At 36.2% G+C, this 25881-nt stretch overlaps 1 protein-coding gene across 1 annotated transcript in view; it reads left to right on the top strand.

Annotated features, from left to right (window-relative positions):
* GPC3 (glypican 3) overlaps positions 1–25881 on the top strand; it is a 692738-nt gene that overhangs the window by 31360 nt on the left and 635497 nt on the right. The window contains exon 2 of the mRNA XM_066250036.1: positions 10266–10427. Coding sequence (XP_066106133.1) covers positions 10266–10427 — 162 coding nt within the window. The remainder of the gene's footprint in view (positions 1–10265; positions 10428–25881) is intronic.

Raw genomic sequence — 25881 nt, forward strand, 5'->3', positions numbered from 1 at the left:
TGGTACAAGTTAGAGAGTGTAAGAAGTGTCTTTATAAAAAGTGCAGAGTGCTGTGGGAATTCAAATGACAGAAAACTTGTTGAATACATCTTTTTCTGCTCCCACAAACACTCTCTCTTACAATAATCCAATCCAAAGATAGTTAAGAGACAATTATACCTCAATAAAGCTGGAAAATATATAACAAACAAAAAATAACCAACAATAAGCAGGATTTATTTTAAAGCAGAGCTCACTTAGCTCCTCTTCATTTGGCCCCTGTCACTTTCCTCCAGCGCACTTTTCCTTTTAGCCATACCAGATTCCTTGGCAGTGCCTGAATTTGCTGCTCACTTATGCATTCTTATTCCCTTGCTCCATTTTCTTAGATATTTTAAAAAGTTTTAACTTTTTTTAGAGAGAGAAAAAGGGGGAAAGAGAAAGTGAGACAGAAACATCAATCTGTTCCTGCATGTGCCCTAACCAGGTATCAAACTGGCAACCTCTGCACATTGGGACGAACCTCCAACCAATGAAACCATCTGTCCAGGGCACCTTAGAGGCTTTTTTAAAGAAGGAGAATGATGTGATCAAATATGTAATTCAGAAATATCTGCCTGGGACTTGCATGGAGGAGAGTGTAGAGGCAGGAAGACCAGTTTGGAGGCTGCTCTAGTCATCCAAGTGAAAAAAGGTGAGGTGATAAGGCAAAATGAAAAGGAAGGAAATGATGAGGGGATATTTACAAAGAAACCAGTAGGATTAGTGACAGAACTAGTGGGATTAGTGACCCTTAGTTATAGGGAATGAGGTCAAGTAAGGTGTCCAGAATGATGTAGAGGTTTTTAGTTTCTAGTTAGTTTGGGAGCCCATTTCCTTTGTAAAATTTTATTTGTTTGTTTATTTATTAATTTTAGAGAGGAGAGAGAGAGAGAGAGAGAGAGAGAGAGAGAGAGAGAGAGAGAAAAGAGGGGAGGAGCAGGAAGCATCAACTCCTATGTGTGCCTTGACCGGGCAAACCCAGGGTTTCGAATCGGTGATCTCAGCATTCTAGGCCAATGCTTTATCCACTGCGCCACCACAGGTCAGGCCAGGAGCCCATTTCCTGAACTAGTCTGTGAACTCCAGGGCAGGAACTGTGTCCTGTTCCTTATTGTATTCCTTGGGTTGGGCATAGTCCCTGGCACAAAGTAGGCATTTAGTAAATGTTGGCTGAATGAATCCTTCACCAAGTTGAAAGGCTGAATGTAATTAGTAAATTTGCATTCCCAGAGTACATGTTGAGTGTTTGGATTGTGCTCCAGAAAGAACCTCTTTGTGGGAGAAAGTAGTGATCTAGGGATTCAACCTTTACCAGTATGAAATGATATGCAGATGGATGACAACAGCAGAGATAAAGGCAAATTAATTATTTAATTATTTGGTTTTGAGAATGACTTATTTCCAGGATTGCATGAAAGTTCCAGTACTCTAGTGTAGCAACAACATTTTGGTGTACCTTTGACACAGGCATAGTCTATGGTGGCCTATGTATGACCTCTGATTTAAAGTATGAGCTTGTGATGCCCAGGTGTGCCCTTTGCAATGTCATGTTCTTTCAGATTAAGTAACAGAAAGGTAATTTTCAGATGGGTTCCCTAGGATGATTTCTTCTACCAGCAATCATCACTTTTCCCACTGGTTTCAAATGCAGCCATTTCTTTCATGTGTATTCCTATTTTGATTACACCATTCTATGCTAAGAAAATTAGCAAATGCTTTTGGATGGTAAATTGACTTGTCCTCCATTAAAAAAAGCTTTAAAAAACATCTGGTATTTTTTTTGTTCACTAGTACAGCAACCTGCACTTAATACTTTGGATAATTTCAATAGGCATTTGTTATTTTCTCTATAAGTCATGAAGCAACCAGTTTTGGATACTATTCATTCATTAGCTCAATATTACTTTAATGATAATATTACATTATTATTTTTAGCACAATGCACCTTTGTTAGAAAAAAAATTATCTGCTGTTTATAAAGCAGACCTTGGCAATGAAATGTATCAGATCATTATACATATGGAAAAGACTTCAATTTTCATTGTTACTGAGCCCTGATGATTCATTCTCTTCTATTGCTTTTTGAATATGTTTTTTCTACTTTTAGAAAAGTATAAGCATCAAGGTATACATTAATATTTTTGTCCTTTAATGTACTTTTTAATGTAGTTTTTGACAATTTATAGTCATTTGCTAAAACTGCAGTCTAGTAAACCAACCAACATATAGAACATAATAAAGGTAATTATTGAATTAGAGGGCTGGAAGTGAACTGAGTGGTTATTTCATCCATTTCCCAATTTCAGGCAGTAAGATTAATCTTCCTAAACAACACTCTTCATCACATTATACTTCTGTTTGAGAACTAGCAGTGGTCCTTTATTGACTATGGGGTCAATACCACAGGCTTCTGACTACATGTAAGGTCCTTCAAATTCTGTCCTGTCTTAACTGATAAGCTAGCTATGCCCTAGATCAGGAGTCCCCAAACTTTTTACACAGGAGGACAGTTCACTGTCCCTCAGACTGTTGGAGGGCCGGACTATAAAAAAACTATGAACAAATCCCTATGCACACTGCACATATCTTATTTTAAAGTAAAAAAACAAAACGGGAACAAATACAATATTTAAAATAAAGAACGAGTAAATTTAAATCAACAAACTGACCAGTATTTCAATGGGAACTATACTCCTCTCACTAACCACCAATGAAAGAAGTGCTCTTTCTGGAAGTGCGGCGGGGGCGGATAAATGGCCTCAGGGGGCTGCATGCCGCCCGCGGGCCATAGTTTGGGGACCCCTGCTCTAGATTATAGCTTCTCTCCAGGCAGGTTAGTGTTGCTGCCCCACTTCACGGGTACCAAACATATTTCACCCATTGGCCTCTCCAAATCCTTCCCATCCTTTGTCTAGCTCAAGCCTCATTTCCTCCTGGAAGTCTTCTTTGACCCCACGAGCCTCTGGTAAGCCTTCCCGTTTTGAGCAAATGTTGTCTATTTTACATAATTGAAAAATCAACTTTATTGAATTATAAATTTATAAACAATAAGATGCACCCAAATTTAAATTTTTTGAATGAATAACTTAATGAGCTTTGAGAAATGTATACATCCACGTAACCACGCCAATTAAAATATGTACTATTTCCATCACCTCAGAAAATATACTGCTTGTTTTATAACTTAACCATAGACCAACTTTTATTGTTCTCTAGCTGTTTTTGTATAAATTCTGGTCTCTTAACCTTTTGAGTAGTGAGTTTTTTGTTAACCCTTTGAGTGAGGATGTACATAAACTTTCGTACTACTCAAAGAGTTAACATGAATTTATTTTAATTTTACTTAACATGTATTGTACCAAGAAGACTAAAAATTTTGCATACATAATCTCTCCCAATCCTTACAATGACCCTGTACAGTAAGTGCTATTGATAACTTCATTTTTTAGATAAGGAGAAAAAGCCATGTCGAGGTTAAATAACCTATCCTTGCTTGCCCAGCTATTGAATGGTGGGGCAAAGACTAAATGATAAGCAACTTGAAACATGGGGTCTCTTTCCTGCCCAATAGTGCCTACCATGGTACTGAGCCATTATACTTACTGATGTTGAATAAAATTGAATAGAAAAGACATATTTAAATAACTCCATATACATTTTTCACTGTCCTTTTCCAATTAAGGACAAGGCTCAGGTACAGAATGGGATCTCCAAGTGATTGTGAGCCTATAATTGCACAGTAAGCAGAAACTGAAGTCCTAGTCCTGGAGGAGGTGGCTAAGGGAAACCAGAAGCAGTCAGAAATGTTAAGTCCTTGAATGGAGCAAAAATAGAGTGAGAACTGGGCCCCAAAGAAAGAATCTGTGATGTAAGTCAAGAAGGCAAGTAGCCAAGTCTAAGAGATCTACTGATACGAAAGTACACATTAGGAGGGACCTTTTGTGAAACCTGTGGGGTTTAGCCTCCAGGAAGGGAGGTAACTGGTAAGTGCTCAACTTGGATACACATGAAGATAATCCCCCAGAGAAAAGCCTCCAAAACTCCAGTGTCCTTTTTCAGTTGTGAGACCCAGAACTGGACCCAATGTGAAAGCAAGACATCGTCTCAATAATTAGAAGTAAATTACTTCAGAGTTCCTTCAAGTGAAACATCTATTTGTGTATCTTCAAGATGTCTGGAAATTACTCTGGCTAGGTTGCTCAGATAGTTGGTGCATTGCCCTGATATGCTCAGATTCCAGGTTTGATTCCTATCAGGACACATGTAAGAATCAACCAATGAATGCATAAATAAGTGAAAGAACAATTAATGTTTCTCTTTCTTGCTCTCTCAAATCAATCAATAAAAAATTTTTTAAAGATGTTTGGAAATTGATTTCTGTGGCATTTAAAAATATTTTTCCAAGATCAAAGTTAAGCATAGATATATAAAATTTTCAGAGTCATCTATCTCACTCCCTTTTTTTAGATTGGACACAATGTTTTTTGTTTTTTTGTTTTGTTTTGTTTTTAGTGAGAGAGGGAGAAAGACAGACAGGAAAGAAGAGAGGAGAGAAGCATCAATTCTTCATTGCGGCACCTTAGTTGTTCATTAACTGCTTTCTCATATGTGCCTTGAATAGGAGGGGGGCTACAGCAGACCGAGTGACCCCTTGCTCAAGCCAGCAACCATGGGTTCATGTCTGTGAGCCTGTACTCAAGCCGGCAACCTCAGGGATTTGAACCTGGGTCCTCCATGTCCCAATCTGATGATCTATCCACTGCACCATTGCCTGGTCCGGCCCCCTACTTTGTTTCTTATGTTGTCTTTTACTGGGGCTTATTTTAAGCTTGTCTGTGAGTTATATGAACTTTACTTAAAATGTTTTCCCTGTGGAACATATTTCTCTCCTTCCCAGTTTGGGAATTTTGAATTCTTACCAGTTTATAGGTATTTTAATTCCTCAAGTCTATAGCTAACTCTTAACCCCCAGATCACTTGTACTGGTTTATTGATTAACCAGTCAGTGATAACCGGGAGGATAACTATTGCCATATATATATATACACACACACACACACACACACATATACCTTTCTTTGTGACTTCCGACATATACCCTTAAAAGTTCTTGTTTGAAGTTTTATTCCTTTAAAATTTTTTGAAAAATGAACTATAGAGGTAGTGGGAGTTTATACAATGATGGGAGTTGACCACCTCAGGAAAGGGGCCCAATGTGCAAACTCTAAGTTATTATATGAATTATCATATTGAAGGCAAACCAAACAGGTAGTGTAATTTAAAGAGTCATTCCTGGTTTTTTTTTTTTTAATATTTTATTGATTGATTTTTTTAGAGAGAGAGGAGTGAGAGAGACAGAGAGACAGAGAGAGAGAGAAGGGGGAGGAGCAGGAAGATTCGACTCCCATATGTGCCTTAACCGGGCAAGCCCAAGGTTTCGAACCGGCGACCTCAGTGTTCCAGGTCGACGCTTTATCCCACTGCACCACCACAGGTCAGGCTGGGTTTTTGTTAGAAACACTGAGCAGCAATTTGTTTCCTTCTAAGATCTAAGCAACTCATAACACTTCACAGAGGAAAGATCTTAGCCTTATTATTTTATAACTCTCACTAGCTAGAGCTCATGGGAGTAGAAACAGTACTAATAGCCATCTTGCCGAATAAACCCTATCCCTTCTAAAATTTTGAAATTTAAAGACACAAAGGATTTTATCTATCACACTTCATTTTATGAACACATTCAAACACAGATATTTCAAACACGCACTGCATTAGTTTACCAAAAAAAGTAAATAAAACCTGAGCAAGTGAACTAGAAATTGGTATATGCAAAATATCAGTTATATAAGATTGTTCACATCTGTATGTGTGTTAGAACCAAATTTGTTTAAATGTAGATTAGCCTGTCTTCCTTAAAGAGACTCTTTTCCTTCTTGATCCAGTAACTGAATCAGTTGAACCTCATGTGGAAAGAACACAGTGAACTAAAACGATTTTTTTCTTTTTCTGAAGATAATCATAAAGCCTTTAAAATCATAAACCATATTTAAAATCAGTTCAACACTTGTATGTGAGATTGACATTTATAGGAGATAAATCTGAACTCTGTTGTCTCCAGACCCCATTTGTAGTTTGACACATTAGATATCATCTTTCCATTCAGTACTATAAATTACAGTGCTGATTCTGTTTTGGGATATGTATTATCTGTGCTTTCTTTTACTATGTTTGGCAGCAGCTCCATTGAGGTAGGAAAAGTGAAATGCTTGGAGTCAATATCCTTGACTCCAACGGTGATGTTATGTGAGGCAAAACTTGAAACCTGGACATATACATTAATGCCATGATTAACTGGAATTTCTAGGGGAATAAGATGTTGAAGTAAAAATAAATTTTCTCATAACTTGGGGCTAACTAGTCTTCTCCCTATCCCTTATTTAAAACCTCAGTTGTTTAAAAGTAGTCTAAAATGTCTAAATATGCCCTCTAGTGTTATTTCAGTAAGTTTTGATATTTATTGTGGGGCCTTATTTTGACAAGGATCTTATTGGACTTTAGGGAAGTCCTCCCTATTTTCCCTATACACGTTTTGTCATCCTAGCTAACTATGTTGCTTTAATGCACTCAGTTACTATGCACTAGGTATCGATCTCTGTTCATCCCTTTCGACAGTGAGCTTTTTGGGATAAGGGCCATGTCTCTCTTTTTTCCCCTTATCTTTTATTGAATGTATTGGGATGACAATAATGTATTGGTTAATAAAATTATATAGGAGGGTCATATTTCTCCTTTAGAAAGTTGTACTTCCACCATGTAGCACAGTGCTTGAAACATAGAAGATGTTAGATGGGTCCTGTGAAAAACAGATGCCACTGTGGCACTAGATGTGCAAGAGATTTATTGGGAAAAACATTTGTAAAGGAAAATGAGCAGAGAGCTGGAAGACACATCAGATTGTGGTATAGGTCTGACTTCTGTGTAGGAAAGAGGGAAAGAAAGAAGGTTGACTAGGAAGAATCATAGACTGCAGTGCAGATTTAAGAAAATTTTGTGAAGATCAATAGGGAATCTTAAAGCAAAAATCCCTCTGAACGAAGTTCTGAGTCTCACAGGACTTAGCATGTATGCCATGCTCAGTTATTGACTGGAAACAGCACCTAGTGGTTGTGGCCTGAGCATAACACAATGGTGAGTTCAGAGTGCAGAAATTGGGACCATTAGTCAACTACATTCCCCATAGTATGAGCTTGGGATGCATATTTTCATGGCTAGAACAGAAGGATCAACAAATGCTTATTGAAGGGAGAGTGTGAGTAAATCAGAAATTACAACAGGAGATTGGATTTAATATTCATTGAGCTCTAATATTTGCTAGTATTGGTAGAGGATATAAAATCATGGAACTCTCCCTCGCTTCTCTTATCTCTCCTAAAATGTTGCCTTACGAAAAAAGCCTTCCCTGACTAACCTATATAAATAGAATCACCCCCACAACCACCACATTCACTATACTCCTTAGATTATTTTTTAAACACTAAAAAATTAACATCTTTAGGCCCTGGCTGGTTGTCTCAGTGGTAGATTGTTGGCCAGGCATGAGGGCATCCTGGGTTTGATCCCCAGCCAGGTAACACATGAGAAGCAACCATTGCTTCTCTCCCCCTCCCTCTCCCCTTTCTCTCCTTTTTCCCCTCCCACAGCTAGTGGCTCATTTGGTCCGAGTTTGGCCTCAGGTGCTGAAGATAGCTCAATTGATTCAAGTGTTGGCCCCAGATGCGTGTTGCCAAGTGGATCCTAGTTGGGACACATGCTGAAGTCTGTCTATTTCTCCCCACTTTCACTTAAAAAAATTAACAGCTTCATTGAAGTGTAATTGATATACAGTAAACTGCACAGATTTTAAGGGGACAATTTGATAATTTTGACATATGTATACAACCATAAAACAATCACCACAATCAATATAATGCACACATCCATCATTCTCCAAAATTTCTTCACTGTCCTCTATCTACCTCTTGAACACCTCTCCCTGTCCTATACCTCCTAACAATTACTGAACTGCTGTCTGTTACTATAGATTAATTTTCATTTTCTAAACGTTTGTATAAATGGAACCTTAGAGTATGTAATTATTTAAAATTTGGCTTCTTTCACTTAGTGTAATGATTTTGAGATTCATCCATGTAGTAGCATGTATCAATGTTTCATTCTCTTTTATGGCTGAGTAGAATTCCATAGTACATATATATACCACAAGTTTTCCCCTTTTTTACTTAGTTTTTTTTTCTATAGTACCTATCACTATAGCTGTTGTCTCTCAGAATATAAGCTCCTTGAAGACAGGGGCTTTGTATACTGCTATAGCCACAGTACTTGGTACATATAAGGTACACTTTAAATATTTAATAAATGACTCTCACTTATTCCCATGGCTTCAATTTTCATTCATATGCTGATGACTTTCATTGATGATCCCCAGTGAAGAGTTGAGAATGACAGAGGTTTCTATTACTGGGAAACTTGATGAATAATGATCAGTAACCAAGATAACACAGAAGATGGAACTTTGTGTGTTTATATATGAGAAACATTGAGTTCAATTTTGGCATTTTAAATTCGAGATTCCCATAAAATATTTGAAAATATAAGATTTTGGAGCTTAGAAAGGAGGTAGGGGCTGAATCAGGGAGTTCAGCAATCCCATGGGTGTAGATCAGATCATCCAGAAGAAAAATGTAGAATGAAGGAGAGAGTCAGTGACATTGAAGTGATAGGCAGAGAGGAAGAAGCAAGAAAAGACAGATAAGAATGGCCATAATAGTAGGTGTGTATGTGGGGAGGATCGTTAGGTTCATTAGAACATGGGAGTAAATAAGCGTTTTAAGAAGTAGAGATTGGCATTGGTCAGATAGCTCGGTTGGTTGGAGCATCATCCCGAAGCACAGAGGTTGCCAGTTCAATCCCAGTCAGGACATGTATAGGAACAGATGTTCCTGTCTCTCTCCTGCTTTCTCCCTTCCTCTCTCTAAGGTCAATAAAGTAAACTCTAATAAAAAAGAAGTAGAGATTGGTCAGCTGTGAAGAATATTGTAAAAAGTCACATTGGATAAAGACTCATAAGAGGTTCTGATTTCCTAGTTTTGAAATAAGGAATCAGATTTTTCATTTGACAAATCTTTATGGAAAGAGAAAAAAAAATCTACTTCAGAGAGGAGGTAACAATGAAGTAGCTCAGGAGTTCAAAGAAACAAGAGTTTGGCATTGTGACCTGGCTAGACACCTTGGTTGATTAGAACATAGTCCTGAAGCCTAGAGGTTGCTAGTTTGGTTCCATCAGGGCACATATAAGAACAGATCAATGTTTCTGTCTGTCTCTCCCTTCCTCTTTCTCTAAAAGTTAATATATAAATAAGTAAAATAAAAAAAAGAGTTTGTTGGGAGTTGTAAGGGATTTTGGTAATTGCCTTAATGTCAATATTGTCCTCTGGATGTTTCCTCTGTAAATCTTGATTTAGGATGTTAGGTAAAACAAAAACAACAACAAAGCTTTGATATGATATTAATATTTTATTCATTTATCCCTCAAAAAAAAAAACCACATTGGGTTGATCAGACATACATGTCATTAAGATATCATAACTAGAATTTTCAAAATTACTTCTTGCTTGTGTTTTCATTCATAAATTACAACCAGAAAAAATAAATTGTAGAAGTGTAGATTAATCTTTTAACTGACAAATTAAATATCGGTATTCAATGGCGTATACTTGGTGCTATATATTAGTTTAGGCAGAATTTATGAGTCAAACCTAAGCAGTTAACTCTAATGATTATTCAAAAAGAATTAGTCACTCTTAGTTACCTCAGTTGGTTGGAGTGCCATCTGGAAATGACGAAGTTGTGGGTTCCATCCCCAGTCAGGGCACTTATGGGAAGTGACCAATGAATGCACAACAAGTGGAACAACAAATTAATGCTTCCTGCCACCCTGTTTCTCTCCCTTCCCCTCTCTGTCTTTATAAAAATCAATTAAAAATCTCAGTATAAAGACAAAACAAAACAAAAATCAGTCCTAAGGATAATTGAGAAAAAGCCGGCATTAGTTAAGATAAAGAGTCATTTTGAACAATCAAGATTTTACTGTATTTAAAAAGAAATACATTGTTTTGTTCTCTTTGCCTCTTTTCTGCATGTGTGTGATATTCTGCTTACTGAAACATAAAAAAACTTACTTGTTTCAGGATCAGATTTGCAAGTATGTCTCCCCAAGGGCCCAACATGTTGCTCAAGAAAGATGGAAGAAAAATACCAACTAACAGCCCGATTGAACATGGAACAACTGCTTCAGTCTGCAAGCATGGAGCTCAAGTTCTTAATTATTCAGAATGCTGCAGTTTTCCAAGGTGAGGTCTGGGGATCATTTTAGATCTGGTGTTCAGTGGTATGACTATGTGGGTACTGGGCTTTCAAAAGCTAAGTATAATTTATAAATTACCATTATAGCATTATTGCTTGATATAAAAACCTCCCAGTAAGAAATTCTGTCTAAGGAAAAATGCATTTTTTTAAAGAAGCATCATTATAATTTTTGAAAAGGTGGGTATTGTAAAAAAAAATTCATTGTCCAAGGATATACTTTTTACCTGTATATAAAAAGTTATAAGTCCCTGTAGAAAGAATAAATGATATTTTCTCTCAACTAGCCTGTAAGACTTACTTAGAAAAACAAAAAAGTTGACTTAAATCCTCGTTTTCTCTGAGATTGAGTTCACTACTACTGGAACATGCACGAATTCCTTCTGACCACTGGGACCATTTCTGTTTAAGAGGGAGAAACTGCGTTGGTGGCCATGCATTTTCTCATTTGTGTGAATGTTTTTTATTTCTTTCTTTCTCAGTTCACTATACCTGTATATGATTGTAAAAGAAGTTGTTGTGGCATTGCCAGATAGGTAGGAAATTGCATTTCTCTTTGCTAACTTGTACGATTATCATGGCAGGATCGGGAGTACCTCCCTTGATTCAAAGACCCAGCTAAGGATGGTGATGATAGTTGTGTTAAGAGTAAGCATGTATATAGCATTCTGTGCTAGGTAATCTTATAAGTACTTTATATATATTAATTCATTTAATCTTCAAAATAACCCCATGATGTAAATATAATTATTATTATATTAATATCCTCATTTTATGGATAAAAATCCAAGGCACAGAATGGTTAAATAACTTACCCAACATAACACAAATTAGCTAATAAAGCATACATTCATAGAAGTTTCTTGGGTCAAAGCTTCTGGGGATGTTAGATTGATTATATGAAGTGTAGTATATAAACTTAAAGTATTTGTTAACCTATTTGTGCAGTCAGACTCTTATGAAGAGTTTGTTGAGACCAACAATTTGGTAATAGAATGAGTAATTTAAACTCATTTAAAAAATATACCATTCATATACTTCTGAGACTGGCTTTGGAGATGATCTTCTGGCTGAAAGTGGGGTGATAAGGAGTGATGTGACATGACAACTGGGTTGAAGAAGAGAGTTGAATCTTACTCTTTGGGATGTCAGTGCTTTTTCAGAATAGAGTGCTTGTGATTTGTTTCATTCCCAGAATAGCCAGGCCCACAGAAGTTATCTTACTTTTATTGCCTGCCTTGAGGGATGCGATAGAATGATCACACTGGTATTCCAGCATGTAGAGTAGCTGACATGATTGTCCATCTGAAGGTCTTGGGTGTCAGCATCTCTGTCCAGTCCTGCATCTTGCGTACAGTATTGTGTTTTCTAGGCCTGAAGCAGCATAAGACTTAGGGGAAAGGAAGTCCTGGCAACATTTTGATTGGATAATTGGATTAACGTCCAGATTTGGCTCCTGTAGCATGGAGATTGAACACTAGTCATGTGAACAAATGGTGGATGGGGGGGGACATCTGTTAGTTGTATCTCTCTCTCTCTCTCTCACACACACACGCACATACACATACACATGCATTCATGCACAAATATATGCATTATATCTCAAACTGTGGAGACAGGCAGATGGGCAGCCCTAGCAAAGGAACATGGAGACAACTAAATGATGTCTGAACTCATTGCTGGTTCTTTCTACCTTGTCACCATACTATGTACTTGTTCTTTATCTTGTTTCATTCTCTTCTCCTGCTGTATTTTTAGAAAAAATAAAACCCATTGGAAAAAGATAGACTTTGGTCCCAGAGCTTAAGACAATTATGCTATGTTTGTAGAAACACTGCTCTCGAGTCCTTTCTATGACAAACATCTGGAGAGACAAGACTAAAATCAGAGACCACTACAAGATGATGAATCGGGGCAAAGTTGATTTTTTCCCCCTACAATACATTTTATCCATAAGATTCTGGTAGAACATCTTGAGAAAATTGCTCCAATACTTCACTCATATGAAATTGATGTGAATGAACTATTTTCTCCACTACATGAAGTTGAAGAAAGCTCATTCTGATCTTGACCTAGATCCACAAGCTCTTTAGGATTCCACTTTGGGTATATTTAAGCAATTTGTGCTCTCTGTGCATCTGTGCACAGTTCCATGAGCAATCCTTAGTGCCTTGATTTGGATTTTATGCCTTTGTTTGCAGGAAGCCTTTGCCCTCATAAATGAGCCTGAGGCCCTTTGCTACAGTGGTTGAAGTGCTATATTGCTAATGTTGTTTTGATAATGATTAAAGCATTAAAAAAACAGTTGTACTTTATTTTCAATCTTTGAATTGCCTCATTTCCTAAATTTAATTTACTTGGATATGCTTAGTAAAATGGTGTAGCACAGTCATTTTTTGTTTCTGCTTAATTAATTTTTTGAAAAACTCTACTAAAAGTAGCTTTTCTTTTCTCTTTTTTTATCCTTACCTAATGATGATGATGATGATGATGATGATAGTGACAATTTATTAAATGCCTACTCTATGATGCTTACTTTTACATAACTATCTCATTTAATTTTCACAGCAGCCCTATGAGGTTCATAGTATAATGACTTCCATTTTATAGATGAGGAGGTCTACTCATTGATGGTACATCTTCTTTTTTTAAAAAAAATAAATTTTAGAGTTTATTTATTCATTTTAGAGAGGAGAGATAGAGAAAGAGAGAAGGGCGGAGGAGCAGGAATCATCAGCTCCCATATGTGCCTTGACCAGGCAAGCCCAGGGTTTTGAACTGGTGGCCTCAGTGTTTTAGGTCAATGCCTTATCTATTGAGCCACCACAGATAAGGCTGCCACAGCTTCTTTCAAGCCATCATATGATAATATTCTCCTTGTTCTTACAGTGCTTAAAATAGAACAAAATTAACAAGTTGTAGAGTAAGTGGTATTTGAGAAGAAAAATGGGACCAATTCTGAATTTTTTAGCACATCTTTATCACTTCTACACCATTAAGCTTTGAGTTCTCTTTTTTTTTGTAGAACTTCATGATACCTTTTTCTTTGTAGGTGAGAGAAGGGGAGATAGGCAGAGTCCTTTTTGTACTCTGACCGGGATCCACCCAGCAGCCACATTTTGGGCTGATGCTCCAGCACCGAGCTATTTTTAGCACCTGAGGCTGATGCACTTGGACCAACTTAGCTATTCTCAGTGCCCAGGGTCATACTCGAACCAATGAGCCACTGGTTGCAGGAGAGGAAGAGGGAGAGAAGTTGGAGAGGGAACAGGGGAGAAGTAGATAGATGGTTGCTTCTCCTGTGTGCCCTGAGCAAGAATGCCCATACGCCAGTCAGACACTCTATCCAGTGAACCACTGGCCAGGGCCAAATTTCATGATAACTTTTAACTTTGTACTATCAGGAAATATTTGGAGGTATGTTCAAGTTTTTTCAGTTTTCCCCAAGGTGCCACTGACTTTGAGTGAGAACAGACTCTTTGGAATGCAGTAACACTTTACTTTTCTGGAAGTTATCTATCCCACACCTTGAACTCTCTTCATCAGAGAGAAAACATAGTAGTTAAGCAGAAAACATCTCTGTGCACCTAAGTGGCACAGAGCTCCTGCTATGTAGACTCATCTGAGAACTCCTTGGAATCTTGTTCAGAGCCTACTACTGTTCTAAATTTATGCAGTCTTTACAAGCTTGATTTTTTTTTTCTAGCAGTTAAATAGAAGGGTCATAGAAGACTGCCAGAAGAAGATATGTATGAGCGGCAAGAAGTTACGAGTGATAGTAAGGGTAAAGGGCATAAAATTGGACTCAAGAACTCATTGAATATGGCATTTGGGGGCTTTAAATAAATTGGTATATCCCTACATGCCTCAGCAACACCTGTATTATGGTAAGTATAACAACTGATGTTCATAGTGATGTTTGTGAATCAATATGGAAAGATCAAAATATACTTCTCACAAAAATTAAGAGATATTTCAAAATAGATATGAAATGATAAAATATCCCCTAATTTGTGTGAGCAGTATATTTTTATTGTTATTTTTCTTAATATTTCCATTTTAAATGGTTAAAAATGATTTTTGTTGCTTAAAGGCAATGGTCATGGAGTCAGAAAGTCTAAGTTCTCATTTTCATTCTATATTTATGAACTTTATTACTTTCAGTGGTTATTTAAACTTGAATAGCTTCATTTTTCTTATATGCAAAATAAGGATAATAATTACAGTCCTGCTTACTTCACAGAGTAGAGATAATGTAGGTGAAAATGTCTTGAAAACTATAAAGCATGATATACATGCATTATTACATAGAAAAGCCATTTATGTGGACCATGTCATTCCAGTGGTGCCAGATAAATAAGGCATTACTATCACAGGCATTCAACAACTCTTGCCATGTACAGATATTTAAACAGTGCACAGGTGGGAGAGTACTTAGGCAAAGGAACCATTGAAAAAAGCACTTACTGTATATTGCTTTTTCTGCTCCGATCAGGTATGTTTTACACACAAACAAATGGTCTCATCAGGAAGGATTTGTTGTTCTCAGACCATATTTTAATTGCATTTTCTGGTTTATGCTATCATGGCAGAGAGAAAGAAAAGAGGAGTCAAAGTTTAGAGATCTTTAGTTGGTCTTCACTGAGTGTTGGAAGGCTTTCTTCTACCTGCTTTCTGTAGAGAAGATGAAAAGGACATCTCTGAACGGGGAGGTTGACAGTGTTTCTGTGCTTCTTCTGTTTCTCCCCTCCCTATTTTTCCATTTCCGTCTACTCTTGGCAGGTCTTATACTTTGTTTTCTATCAAATTTTTGTCTCTCCCCTTCCCCTAAATAAAACTGACCTTGATTTGAACACCTTTTTAATCAGCTCAGAGCAATTTCTCCAGTCATTTCTGCTTGAAATAACTGTTTAGGGACATTATTCAAACAAAGCTTTTTTCCTTCACAGTTAATATGTGATTAAATAATTGCCTGAATATTGATAAACATGTTTTTGATAATCAATCATTTGTTAATTTAGTTTTTATAATGTAGTGGGTTTTTTTTAAGTGAGTACTGAGCAATTTTTTCCCATTTTATAATTTTTTCCCCTTGACTAGTCTGACAGTTCTGTTGCCCATGCTTCAGCTCCATGCAGGCTGAACCCCACTGAGCCCCAGACTCAAACCACTGGCCTTTCTGTTACACCCTTTCTTCTTTAAAAATGACATACGGGAGAAAATAATTACATTGATAAGTAATCAGAACTTAATTCATTTACCAGGGCTAAGTATAATAATATTCAACTGAACAGAAGAATTTTAGGAATGCAAACCATGACCATGAGTGAGGTTATATATCCTCAAAAATGTAAATTATTAATCAAACCACTCATCTATATAGCAAAGCTCTAGTAATCCCATTATGAAAGGGTGAGTTTCTCATCAGAGCCCTGATGATGCTGGCTTTAATTAGTGTACTTTTATGGCACTACTCAAAGAGATATTTTGGTTATAAAAAGTTTTTAAAAATGTGACTCTTTAATTATTAGTGTTGTTGGAAAAACAATTGGAAATTGGGTGTTTACAGCTATTTCAGTTTTAAACTAAGGAGTTTTGGATTCATTTCAGTTTCAAAATTCTGTGGTTTTTGCAAAGCTGGAGGCTGGGGGAGTTGTAAATCTTTCTTGTGCTCCCTATTGATTTAGAAAAGGCGATCATTAGATAAAAAATTTTTTAATAGAAAAGGTATAGAAAAATGACTCAGTGTGCAGAGGAGATTGTTCTGAGGCCAATCTGAGGTATGGAGATTATGCAGATTAACTCTTGACTCCAGCCCATGCCCTTTAATTCAATGGGGTTTAGAATTCATCCCCTCTAACCACCGTCCTCACTGCCTACCTACTCACTAGTGAGCCAAAGAAAACAAATTAAAGAATATTGTCCCTGCCCTCTAGAAGCTTCCAGGAAAGAAATACCACTCTTACCTAGTGATTTCTCCTTTCCCCTCCCCCACTGGGATTTGTTAATTTTCTGAAAGCATATGTTCCTCCTCCTCTTTTCTGTTTCACTGAGCTGTAGTACCTGATATCAAAGTAATGAAGCATATGTTTGAGAGATTTGAATTCTCCTGTCAGTAGTGTGGAGGTAAAAAAATTTCCCCTTCTCTGAAAGTGGTAACAGAAATTAAAAACATCTTTCCTTCTGTTGACTGTGAGATACCTACAGGAGCTAAGGTTCACATTTGTACTCCTTTTTTTCCCCTCATCCCCTCATTCAGCCACCATATCTTGTATCTTTTTCGGGCTTTCTCACATCTTTCTTCTACATTCCATCTCTGGGTCTCATCTATCACATGCTGATGCCTTCTAGGTCTGTCTCAGAATTTAGCTTCAGGCTCCATCCGCTCACATCCAGACTACCAGCAAAAGGCAGAACTATGTTTATGTCTTAAGTCTCTTCCTTTGCTTCCCAGCTCAGCAATGGAATGTCATGTTTAAGAGTGCTGGGTCTTTAATGAGTCTGGATGGTGATAGGTAGGAAATGAGGGGCTGGTGTGGAGAAGAAAAGTTGAGGGTTTGGGTTCAGAACTGGAAACCTCATTGCTGAACATGTACTAAGTCAATGAGAGATGAATAAAAAAAGCTTCCTGTTCTAACATGTTTTACTTGTCTTATTTAAACCTCAACAACCCTTTGAATTTGGTACTATTATTAACCTAATTTTATTGCTGAGGAAGTGGAGGCTTAGAGAGCTTAAGTAACCTGTATAAAGTCCTTCAGCCAATAAGTGGCAGACAGAGGAATTGAACCCAGAAAGTACAGCTCCCGAGCCTATGTATGCTCTTAGATGCCATATGTTATGCAGCCCGTGAATGCCGTTTCATGGTCATGGACAGTCTCCCCAATTCTAGCTTTCTTTACTGAAAGAGAATCTACTGTACTCATTAAAAAACAAACAAAAAGAAACAACACATTTGCTGAACAAGTTTTAAGCATGTCTGAAGGCAAGTATTGTGGGGGATTAAAATATAAAAGGTATCTCATGCCTACCTTCAAGTAGCTCAAATTTCAGAAACCCAAGACTTTTATATATAATATAAATAACTTGAGTACAAAACATCCTAAGAGAAATGCTGTAAAGACAATTTTAGCAGTTTTCTGTGAAGAGTATAGGGATAAGTCCAGGTTTCATGGGGGCTCAAAGCTTATACAGTTTGGGGACCCTCTTTAAGAAAAATGATACAAAATTAAAAACCCAAAATGCCTGTGGCTCTTCTAGGAGGAAGATGGCAAGTATGGCTCCCTGTAGTTTAAGATTCATTGGCTTCACAGGAAACCTGCTTCTGTATGGGATTGAAGAAGATGAATTCCATCTAGAGAGTGGAGGCTCTTGGAGGAGATTGCTTGTGTGTATTCTCCAGACAGACGTGACTCTTGATCAAGGAGAAGGGCAGGAGCAGGAGTTAGGTAAATTAGTGCACATCTTTTTCTAAATTAAACTAAAATCCAAATATTATTACTTGCCTACTAGATATGAATCTCTCTGTATTCCGTAGCTAGACTTGTAGACTCTCACTTGGTCTTCCCTTTGAAAGGGCAAACCATCCCAGAGAAAAGTAGTGGGCCAAAGTCTGAAGACATGTGCTCTGGCTTTGGGGAGACTGGAGTCTGAGTTCCAGCTCTCTACTTCCTCTTTGTGAGAAAAGGCAATTCCACTTTTCTCTGAGTCATTAATTAAGGAGGGTTAAATCAAATGAGGGCTGTGAAGACACCCCCCCCCCCCCCCAGTTCTGTGCTGTACTGTAGGAATCAAATGCACGGTAGCCATTGTTTTTTTAAATTCCCTCTTGTACATTGGCAAACATGTGAAGCATATTAAAAATAAGCATATGAAATTTAATATCTTTGCTTTGTATATTGAATGTCATATCTGGAACATATACATGTTAAAAATGCTTTTTATGCTTTAATATAATTATAATTAATATAAAAAGGCTCAAACATACCCATTCGTAATCATTTTATTCAGAGACTGGCTTGCTACATTTTTGTGTATTTTCTTCCTTTGTGTGTGTGTATATTTGTATATTTCAGACTAATGATAATACAGTTTCTAAATGGTACCCTAGTGGTTGGAATGAGTTAACGTAGCCTCTACATCTAACTAGCAAGTGCGGACTGATCTCACTGTGTTGCACTAGGAGACGAAGGAGAACAAAATTGATGAAAGGAAAATAAGATATTTATTATGCTTCCTTCTTTTGGTTAAAGCTTTTTTATCATTAGTACTGGACCTGATTAACTGAAGTATAATAATTAGATTAGATCAGGTTCCACTCTACTTCCTCTCTTGAGTTACTGTTTTTTTTTTCTACCACTTATCACATTTGTAGTAATACATGTATAGTTATGTGATTAACATGGGTCTCCTTTACAAGAGAATTATCTGTCTGAGGGTAGGGCTTATGTGTATTCTAACTCCCTTCTATATACCCAGGTGAGATTCTGGGCACTCAGTGAGTGTTTGAATGAACATACATACATACACATATTCATTAAAGTAAGTAGTATCAGTAGAAACAGATTATAATTCTTCCACTTTCTTTATAACGACTACAACTATGACCAGATGAGAAAGAAGAAATATCAGTTGTTGCCTGCAGCAATTGTTTCGAGGTTTTAAAATATACTCAGATAAAAGATCCTAAAGGTCTAGCTAGGAGGTTGGTGCTTGCCTGTTGAGATGGAATGTCTTACATTTCCCCCAGCCTCTGCCTCTGTTTCTGGCCTCACCCCTCCCTTGCTTGCTGGTTGTCTATTCTTCCAGCCTGATCTAGGCTCTTCACAGAGCACTGTGAACAAGGTTTATTGCTGTTGATTTAAACCTTGTGACCAAGAATTCTGAAAATGTTGACACCTGTCAGCTTCTCCAAATGCACGCTTATGTGTCATTGCTGATTACTGTGAACACTTGAAAGTAATAAAGCAAACTTTGTTTCAGTATATTCTTTTTATAAAATAAGTTTTTACTACACAAATAAGTACTACATTTTTATTAGAGAAAAATGAAAAACACAAAAATAAGAAGTGGAAAATAAAATGACCCACATTCTATTTCCCCAGAGGCTAACTGCTATTAACATTTTGATATATAACCTTGCAAAATTTTGTTCACTATTATGCATATATACCTGTGTGGTGTGTGCAAATTTCTTTTTCAAAATTTGGTTATGCTGCTTTTCCTGTAATATATTATAACTTTTCATATCAATAAGCTATTTCTATAATACAATAGAGTATATAGTATTTGGAGGCCACTTAGTACTTAGTCATTGGTTGTCTCATTTGTTATTAATTTAGCCCACTCTATTATTAGAAATTTTGGTTAACTTTCACTAAACCATAGTATAATAAATAAATAAGCCATGTATCTGAACATTTATGCATATCCTTAATTATTTTCTCATGATAAATTCTTGGAACTGAATTTACTGGCCAAAGGCTATGCAGTTTTTAAGGATTCTCACATTTACTGCCTATTTGACTTCCATAAAGTTATATCTATTTTCATTCTCACTAGTAATGTATGTATGTTTATTTTCCTGACCATTTGCTGTTTGCCATTTTACAATAACCCCAATCTGGATGAAAAAATACTATTCCTTGATTATTAGGAAGATTAGTTGGTTATTTGCACTTTTTATTTTGTATTTTTTTCATTCATCTTTATTTATCATTTAAAATTATAGCTGTTCATTGTTTCTTATTGGGAAACCCTTTTCTTATTGATTTGTAAGAGCTTTGTATATATCCAGGATGCTAACCCATTTTATATGTTATAAATTACTTTTACAGATTTGTTAATTCAATTTTTCATTTTTCATGAGAGATTAAAAACAGCTCCAAATATACCAATATTTTCCTTTAGCTTCCAATATATTCTTTGAATATTTACTAATTGATGTTAGCCTTAGTATGAAACAAAAATGGATTCTGTCTTCTCTGACAACTCTGTGAAAAACAGTAAGTAATTTAAAGTATCTGAGTTTGTTTTCTTCTGTGCAAGATAACACCTGACCTGCCACCCTGCCGAAGCTTTTGAGGATCAAAAGAGGTAATGTATATAAAAATGCTTTGAAAAGTTTAAAGGATTATGTTTATTATTTCGTTGTACCCTGACACTGACCTTTACTCTGAATGAATTCATTTTTACTGTACTGATATAAACATTGCTGGATTTCAATCTTTCTGCCATTTATTAGGCAGTAGTCTTGATCTAGAAGTGTATTGGAATCTGTGCTCTTGCAGCCGTAAAGGTGCTTGAAAGGTGGTGAAATGTTGCCTGCAACCAGTCTTATTGCCTGGAGCATTGATTCCGGGCATGCTTCCCACCTTCTCAACTGGAAAAGTGGGCTGTAGAACTATTCTTTGATGTAGTATGTGTGTTTACTTCCACATACCCCAGTCATTGAAGGGGTAGCTAAAGAAGCCCATTCAGTGAGGCCAAAGTGCCCATTCCTGTCCAGCAGAGTTGTAAGTGGGGAAAACCCAAAGGTCTACTGTCCACACTTCTATTCCTTGGGGATGTGAAAAATAGTACTCTTTCTAGCAATTAACACTTGAAACAGATACAGTGACCTATCATATAAATCAGTGGTTTAGCATTGCTTTGTAGTACACATTCTGGAAAGAGTTGTTTATTGGGAAAACCTTTTTTTTTTTTTTTCAAATTGTGAGATGACCACAATTCTCCCTCTCTGAGTGCCAGATTAAAGAAGAAATCAGAAAGGCAGGAAAAGCAATTATAGTGTCTCATACATCAAAGTAATCATTAGTGGAAAAACAAAGTATGTCTTTCTGGCAAGCTCTGCCCGATGGTTGAGATGACTTGTAGTGGAAGAAGAGGCTTAAATGATGCATATATTATTTCAAATATAACCTTGAGGGCTTTTGTTTCATTTTGATGGGAAGGGAAGATAGTCTATGCTCCCTTAACCTTTTGCCTCTTAAAAGTTGATGAGGTTTGATATTTGAATTCATCTGGGTCACTCATGAAAGAGAAGCAAGATTAATTTTACTAAAAATAAATATTCTAGGTTTGATTAATCTTCATAATAGTAGCGATATCGCTAGCTACTATTGTTCTCATTTCACAGGTATGGAAACTGAGGTTAGGAGTCATTATGGCCAAGCTCACATAACCAGTAAGTGGCAACAGTAAGATTCTAACTTCAAAGTCATTACTCTTTTCATTGACCCACACTATCTCCTTTGGAGTTGCAAGATAAACATGAGCTTTCACAACTCATAAAAATGATCATAGAGGGTTTAAGAAATACAAAATGATGTTAGGAATCTGTATAGTAATGGAGAAATAAAGAAACTACCCCAAGAATGGCCCCAAAATTTTATTTGGCAGAAGACTTCAAATTCCACTGATATGAAACAGTCCTCTGCAGAGACATACTAGGGTGAGTTCATTGTACCCTGAGTATTCTATGGCAGCATGGCAGACTTTCCTATTGCCTCATAAAGAATCGCAAATACACCCTTCAAAGTTCATTTTAGTACTTTTCAGCCTGACATCTAAAGGGGCTGCTACTCTGACAAACACAATCTGGCCAGATGTTATTATTTTGCACTACATTTAATTTCTTCCTGCCAAAGATTTAGACTTCTTTTCCCTGATAAAAATCAGGGGAAATTGTCTGGTATTTCCAAAATCCCATCCAGGCATATCTGTTACAATGTTCACTTAGCAAAGTTTATTAGATTATTAGGGCTTAAAACCCCTTGGGCTCTTTCGTTATTGAAATAAAAAAAAATAAAAAGAAAAACCCAAACATCTTCAACAAATTTAAGTGGCATAATTAGACCCTGGACTTCTCTTACAGGCATTTTAAAATTATGAAAATGATTTAAATAGTATTTGCTTCCTGAGAAACTTGCTGAGTTTGACAGGGATGAAAGGAAAGTGGTTTTGTTCCTTTGGTCTCCTGAGTTAATGGGGAAAGTGATATCTAGAACTGAAATAAATTTGCTCTAGTTGTATGGCAAAATTACTCCCAAAAGTAGTTAGCCTTACCACACATGACCTCTCTTTTGTGGCCTAGTTAAAATGTGGGCACTATGGTGTTAGAGGAATATGTAGATCTGTCATTTTCTTGTTCATAAAGTCTACTTAGAGTAAACACTGAACTAGACTCCTTAAACTCTAAATTCTTTGATTATAGCTACTATACTAGACATGTGAAAACAGTAATAAAAACATTGAGTATTTTTGAGGTATGAGAAATTATAGTTTGCCTACACCCTAGTTTTCCTCAAGGGATTTCAATGTGCTTTGTGTGCAATGATTATATTTTCAAGCATTTCCAAGTTGAAAGCTGGTGGCACTTTTGTTATTTTCTCTGTTGTGTGAATGCAGACATGAGGAGGTTGAGATGGTGACCTGAATTAGTCAAGATAAGGCGCCAGTAATTATCTGGAACTTTAGTTGTATGATGTATATGGAAGAGAGAAACTAGATAAAGGTAATCTAAATTTGTTTGGGGGAATTGATGGAATGGTATTAATTCAGGCACCACAATTTTGGAACATCACAGTTTGCATAAGAAAGAGAGAGGACTGCTTAAGAATATTGAATGAAGTGTCCATTACATATACCAACTTAATTTTTCTCTATTGTATATTTCCTTGGCATCGGACTAGGTTTTAAAATAAATTATTAAGGCCCAGTTCCTTAAGGACTATGTTTGAAATGTCTCACTATTAAGGTGGACCATAATTGGGCTTTTTCTTCTTATTTTGAAGGCAGTTAGTAGCCCTTTATATGACACTGTAATACTGCAAACATATATTTGTACATGAAATATACAGGCAATAAATGCTGAAATGGCAGAAGTGAACTCAAGGCAGTGGTAAATATTTTGTAAAAATTAATGATCCAGAGTGAACTCTTACTAACTCTGGCTCTGTTAATATTATTATTGTGATAATTTGACTTGGATTAAGTTTACTTTCATTACATTTATGAAGAAATAATATGCTAAGCAAATTAATTGTGTATATAACATTTACAGGAAGTTACGATTACCTTGGTTGAAGGACTTGTGCAAGCTCGTTAATTGGGGCTGCTAATTACAACGAACTTTGTTTATTAAAGCAAACCTGATAGAACGTTTACTTGGAACCACTTTATTGGCAGTGAGTTTGAATTACTCTAGGTATGGAAAAATAATAAAAGGTAGTGTAGTGTTTAAGAGAATTAGTTCTGGAATAAATTAATTTGGGCTTGAATCCTGTTACCTACAGGAGTCCATATAACCTCTCTAAGCCTCAATATCCTTATCTCTAAAACAGGAACAATAAATAATAAGACCTAACCATACACAGTTGTTGTGAGAAGTCAATTATATGATGCATGTAAAACTTAATGTAGAATAGTGCCTAGTTTACAGGAAGAGCTCAATAAATGTTAGTGTTTGTTATTCTTGGAAAATAGTTGTAAATCATTCTTCACTAACTTACAATATCTTTTCCTTCATCAATTCAGATTGATATAGATATTCCAGAAAGCATCCTATTTGTTGAGCTATCCATTCTTGAATTTGCATGAGAGGATATTTGGGAACAGTAATTTAATAAATTGGTCTACCTATTCTTTGGTCTACCTATTCTATAGACCAAATATATACAAGAGAAAGGATGATTATCAAGTTTAAAGTCTTTTGTGTTTCTTAAGAGGGAAATTCTAATTGAGCAGATATTATGTTATACACTTAGTTGACCATGAATTGATATTGTGAAGTTATTTTGGAGTCTGAAAAATACCCAGACTTTATATGTCTGAATATTTTATTAAAATATTTCTAATATTATTTGTTTTCTGTTATCCTGCTGAAACTTTACTACATAAATAATAAGTGTTAGTTTTGGAAGATAAATTAGTAAATACTGGTAAATATAAAACAGAACATGAGCATCGGCCGAAGTCCTAACACATAGAGATGACTAGTGTCAATATAGGGTTTCTGATTTTTCCCCCTGAATTTTTTCAAACACACATATATAGATTTTCTTACAAAAATAGAACCATACTGCACATATTAAAAGCAGTGCTAGTGGTAAAACAGAGAGTGTATATGTCTTCTTCAGTTATTTTCAGGCATGTCTTAAAAGAGGGTATTAATTTGTTATCATGAAATGGACTTGAATGTAAGAGATTGCATATAATTTTATATTTGAGAGCCCTCTTAATCTCTTATTCTGTTGAGACCAATAGACATTCAGCATAGAGAATATGGCTTCAATTATTTTTATCCATCTGTCATAATTCAGAATTGGTGTGTGTTTGTAAGAGGGAGAGAGAAGAGAGAGTAACATCCCTGCATGTATGTATACTGAGTGGATTTTTTTTCCTGTTTGCGGTTTAGTGACAAGACCATTGGACTGGGAGTAAGGAGATATGTCTTGTATCTCTGACTCCCATCATGACCCTCTGTATGTTCTTAGGCAATTAATTTTATTTATTTGGGCTTTAGTTTTCTCATATAAAATGTGTGGTAATACCAGATAATTTCTAGAGCCATTTTCAGCTCAAAGAGTTTGAGTATTTTTAAAAATCAAACTTGCCTGTTTGCCTCAAGAACCGAGGCTCTGTGGATATCATCCTATAAAGAGAAAAGGTGGTGAATCTCAACAGTTTCTTTCATGCCAGATAGACCAAAGGCTGCAATTTTTAGCCTATCAGGCATTTGACTTTTGAAAGTGCTAAATCCTCCATTAGAAATAAATGTGGAGGCTCCAGATTATTTATCGTTATTTACATTTTTCATTCATAACTGTCAGTGTCAAAAGGCTCTGTCAATATAACTGCCTCAATGAAGTTAGTGTAGATCAGTTTTTAGTGGCTGCTAAGTCACAGATATATCAAATAGTCAATCATAATGCAAGAGTTCTCTAAAGCCAGACTGAATTATTTATTTTGATAGGATGGAAATATATGGGCTTTACTGGGTTTTCTTTGAAGAACTTGATTCAACTTGAAGTCTAGAAGATAAAAGATCAGTGATTGTCTCTCAGATTTTTATTCTGTCTTCCTTCAAGGCTTTTCATTTTTCACAAGCTGTTCTTAGTACTTTTAAGTCAAGGTGAGAAAACTGACTTTTTTTTTTTTTGTCAGAGATGTTTAAGCATGTGTGAATAACTTTTGTCTTTGATTTCTTGTCCCGTCTCTGTCATGTGGAAGCTGTCTGACCTTGAACTAACCATTGAACCTATCTGAGTCTCATTTTCTTCATATGTAAAAAGGGGATAATTTTAATCTTGCCTAAGTCTCAAATTATAATGAGACCCAAATAAGATAATGCTTTAGTTGTCATAAAAACATAAGGTTTTATTATTATCATTAAGTTTAGTGCAGTTATTTAGGCCCTCAATGGGTAGATCTGGCTTGATA

This window comes from Saccopteryx bilineata, chromosome X (assembly GCF_036850765.1).
Source record: "Saccopteryx bilineata isolate mSacBil1 chromosome X, mSacBil1_pri_phased_curated, whole genome shotgun sequence".
Lineage (NCBI taxonomy): Eukaryota > Metazoa > Chordata > Mammalia > Chiroptera > Emballonuridae > Saccopteryx > Saccopteryx bilineata.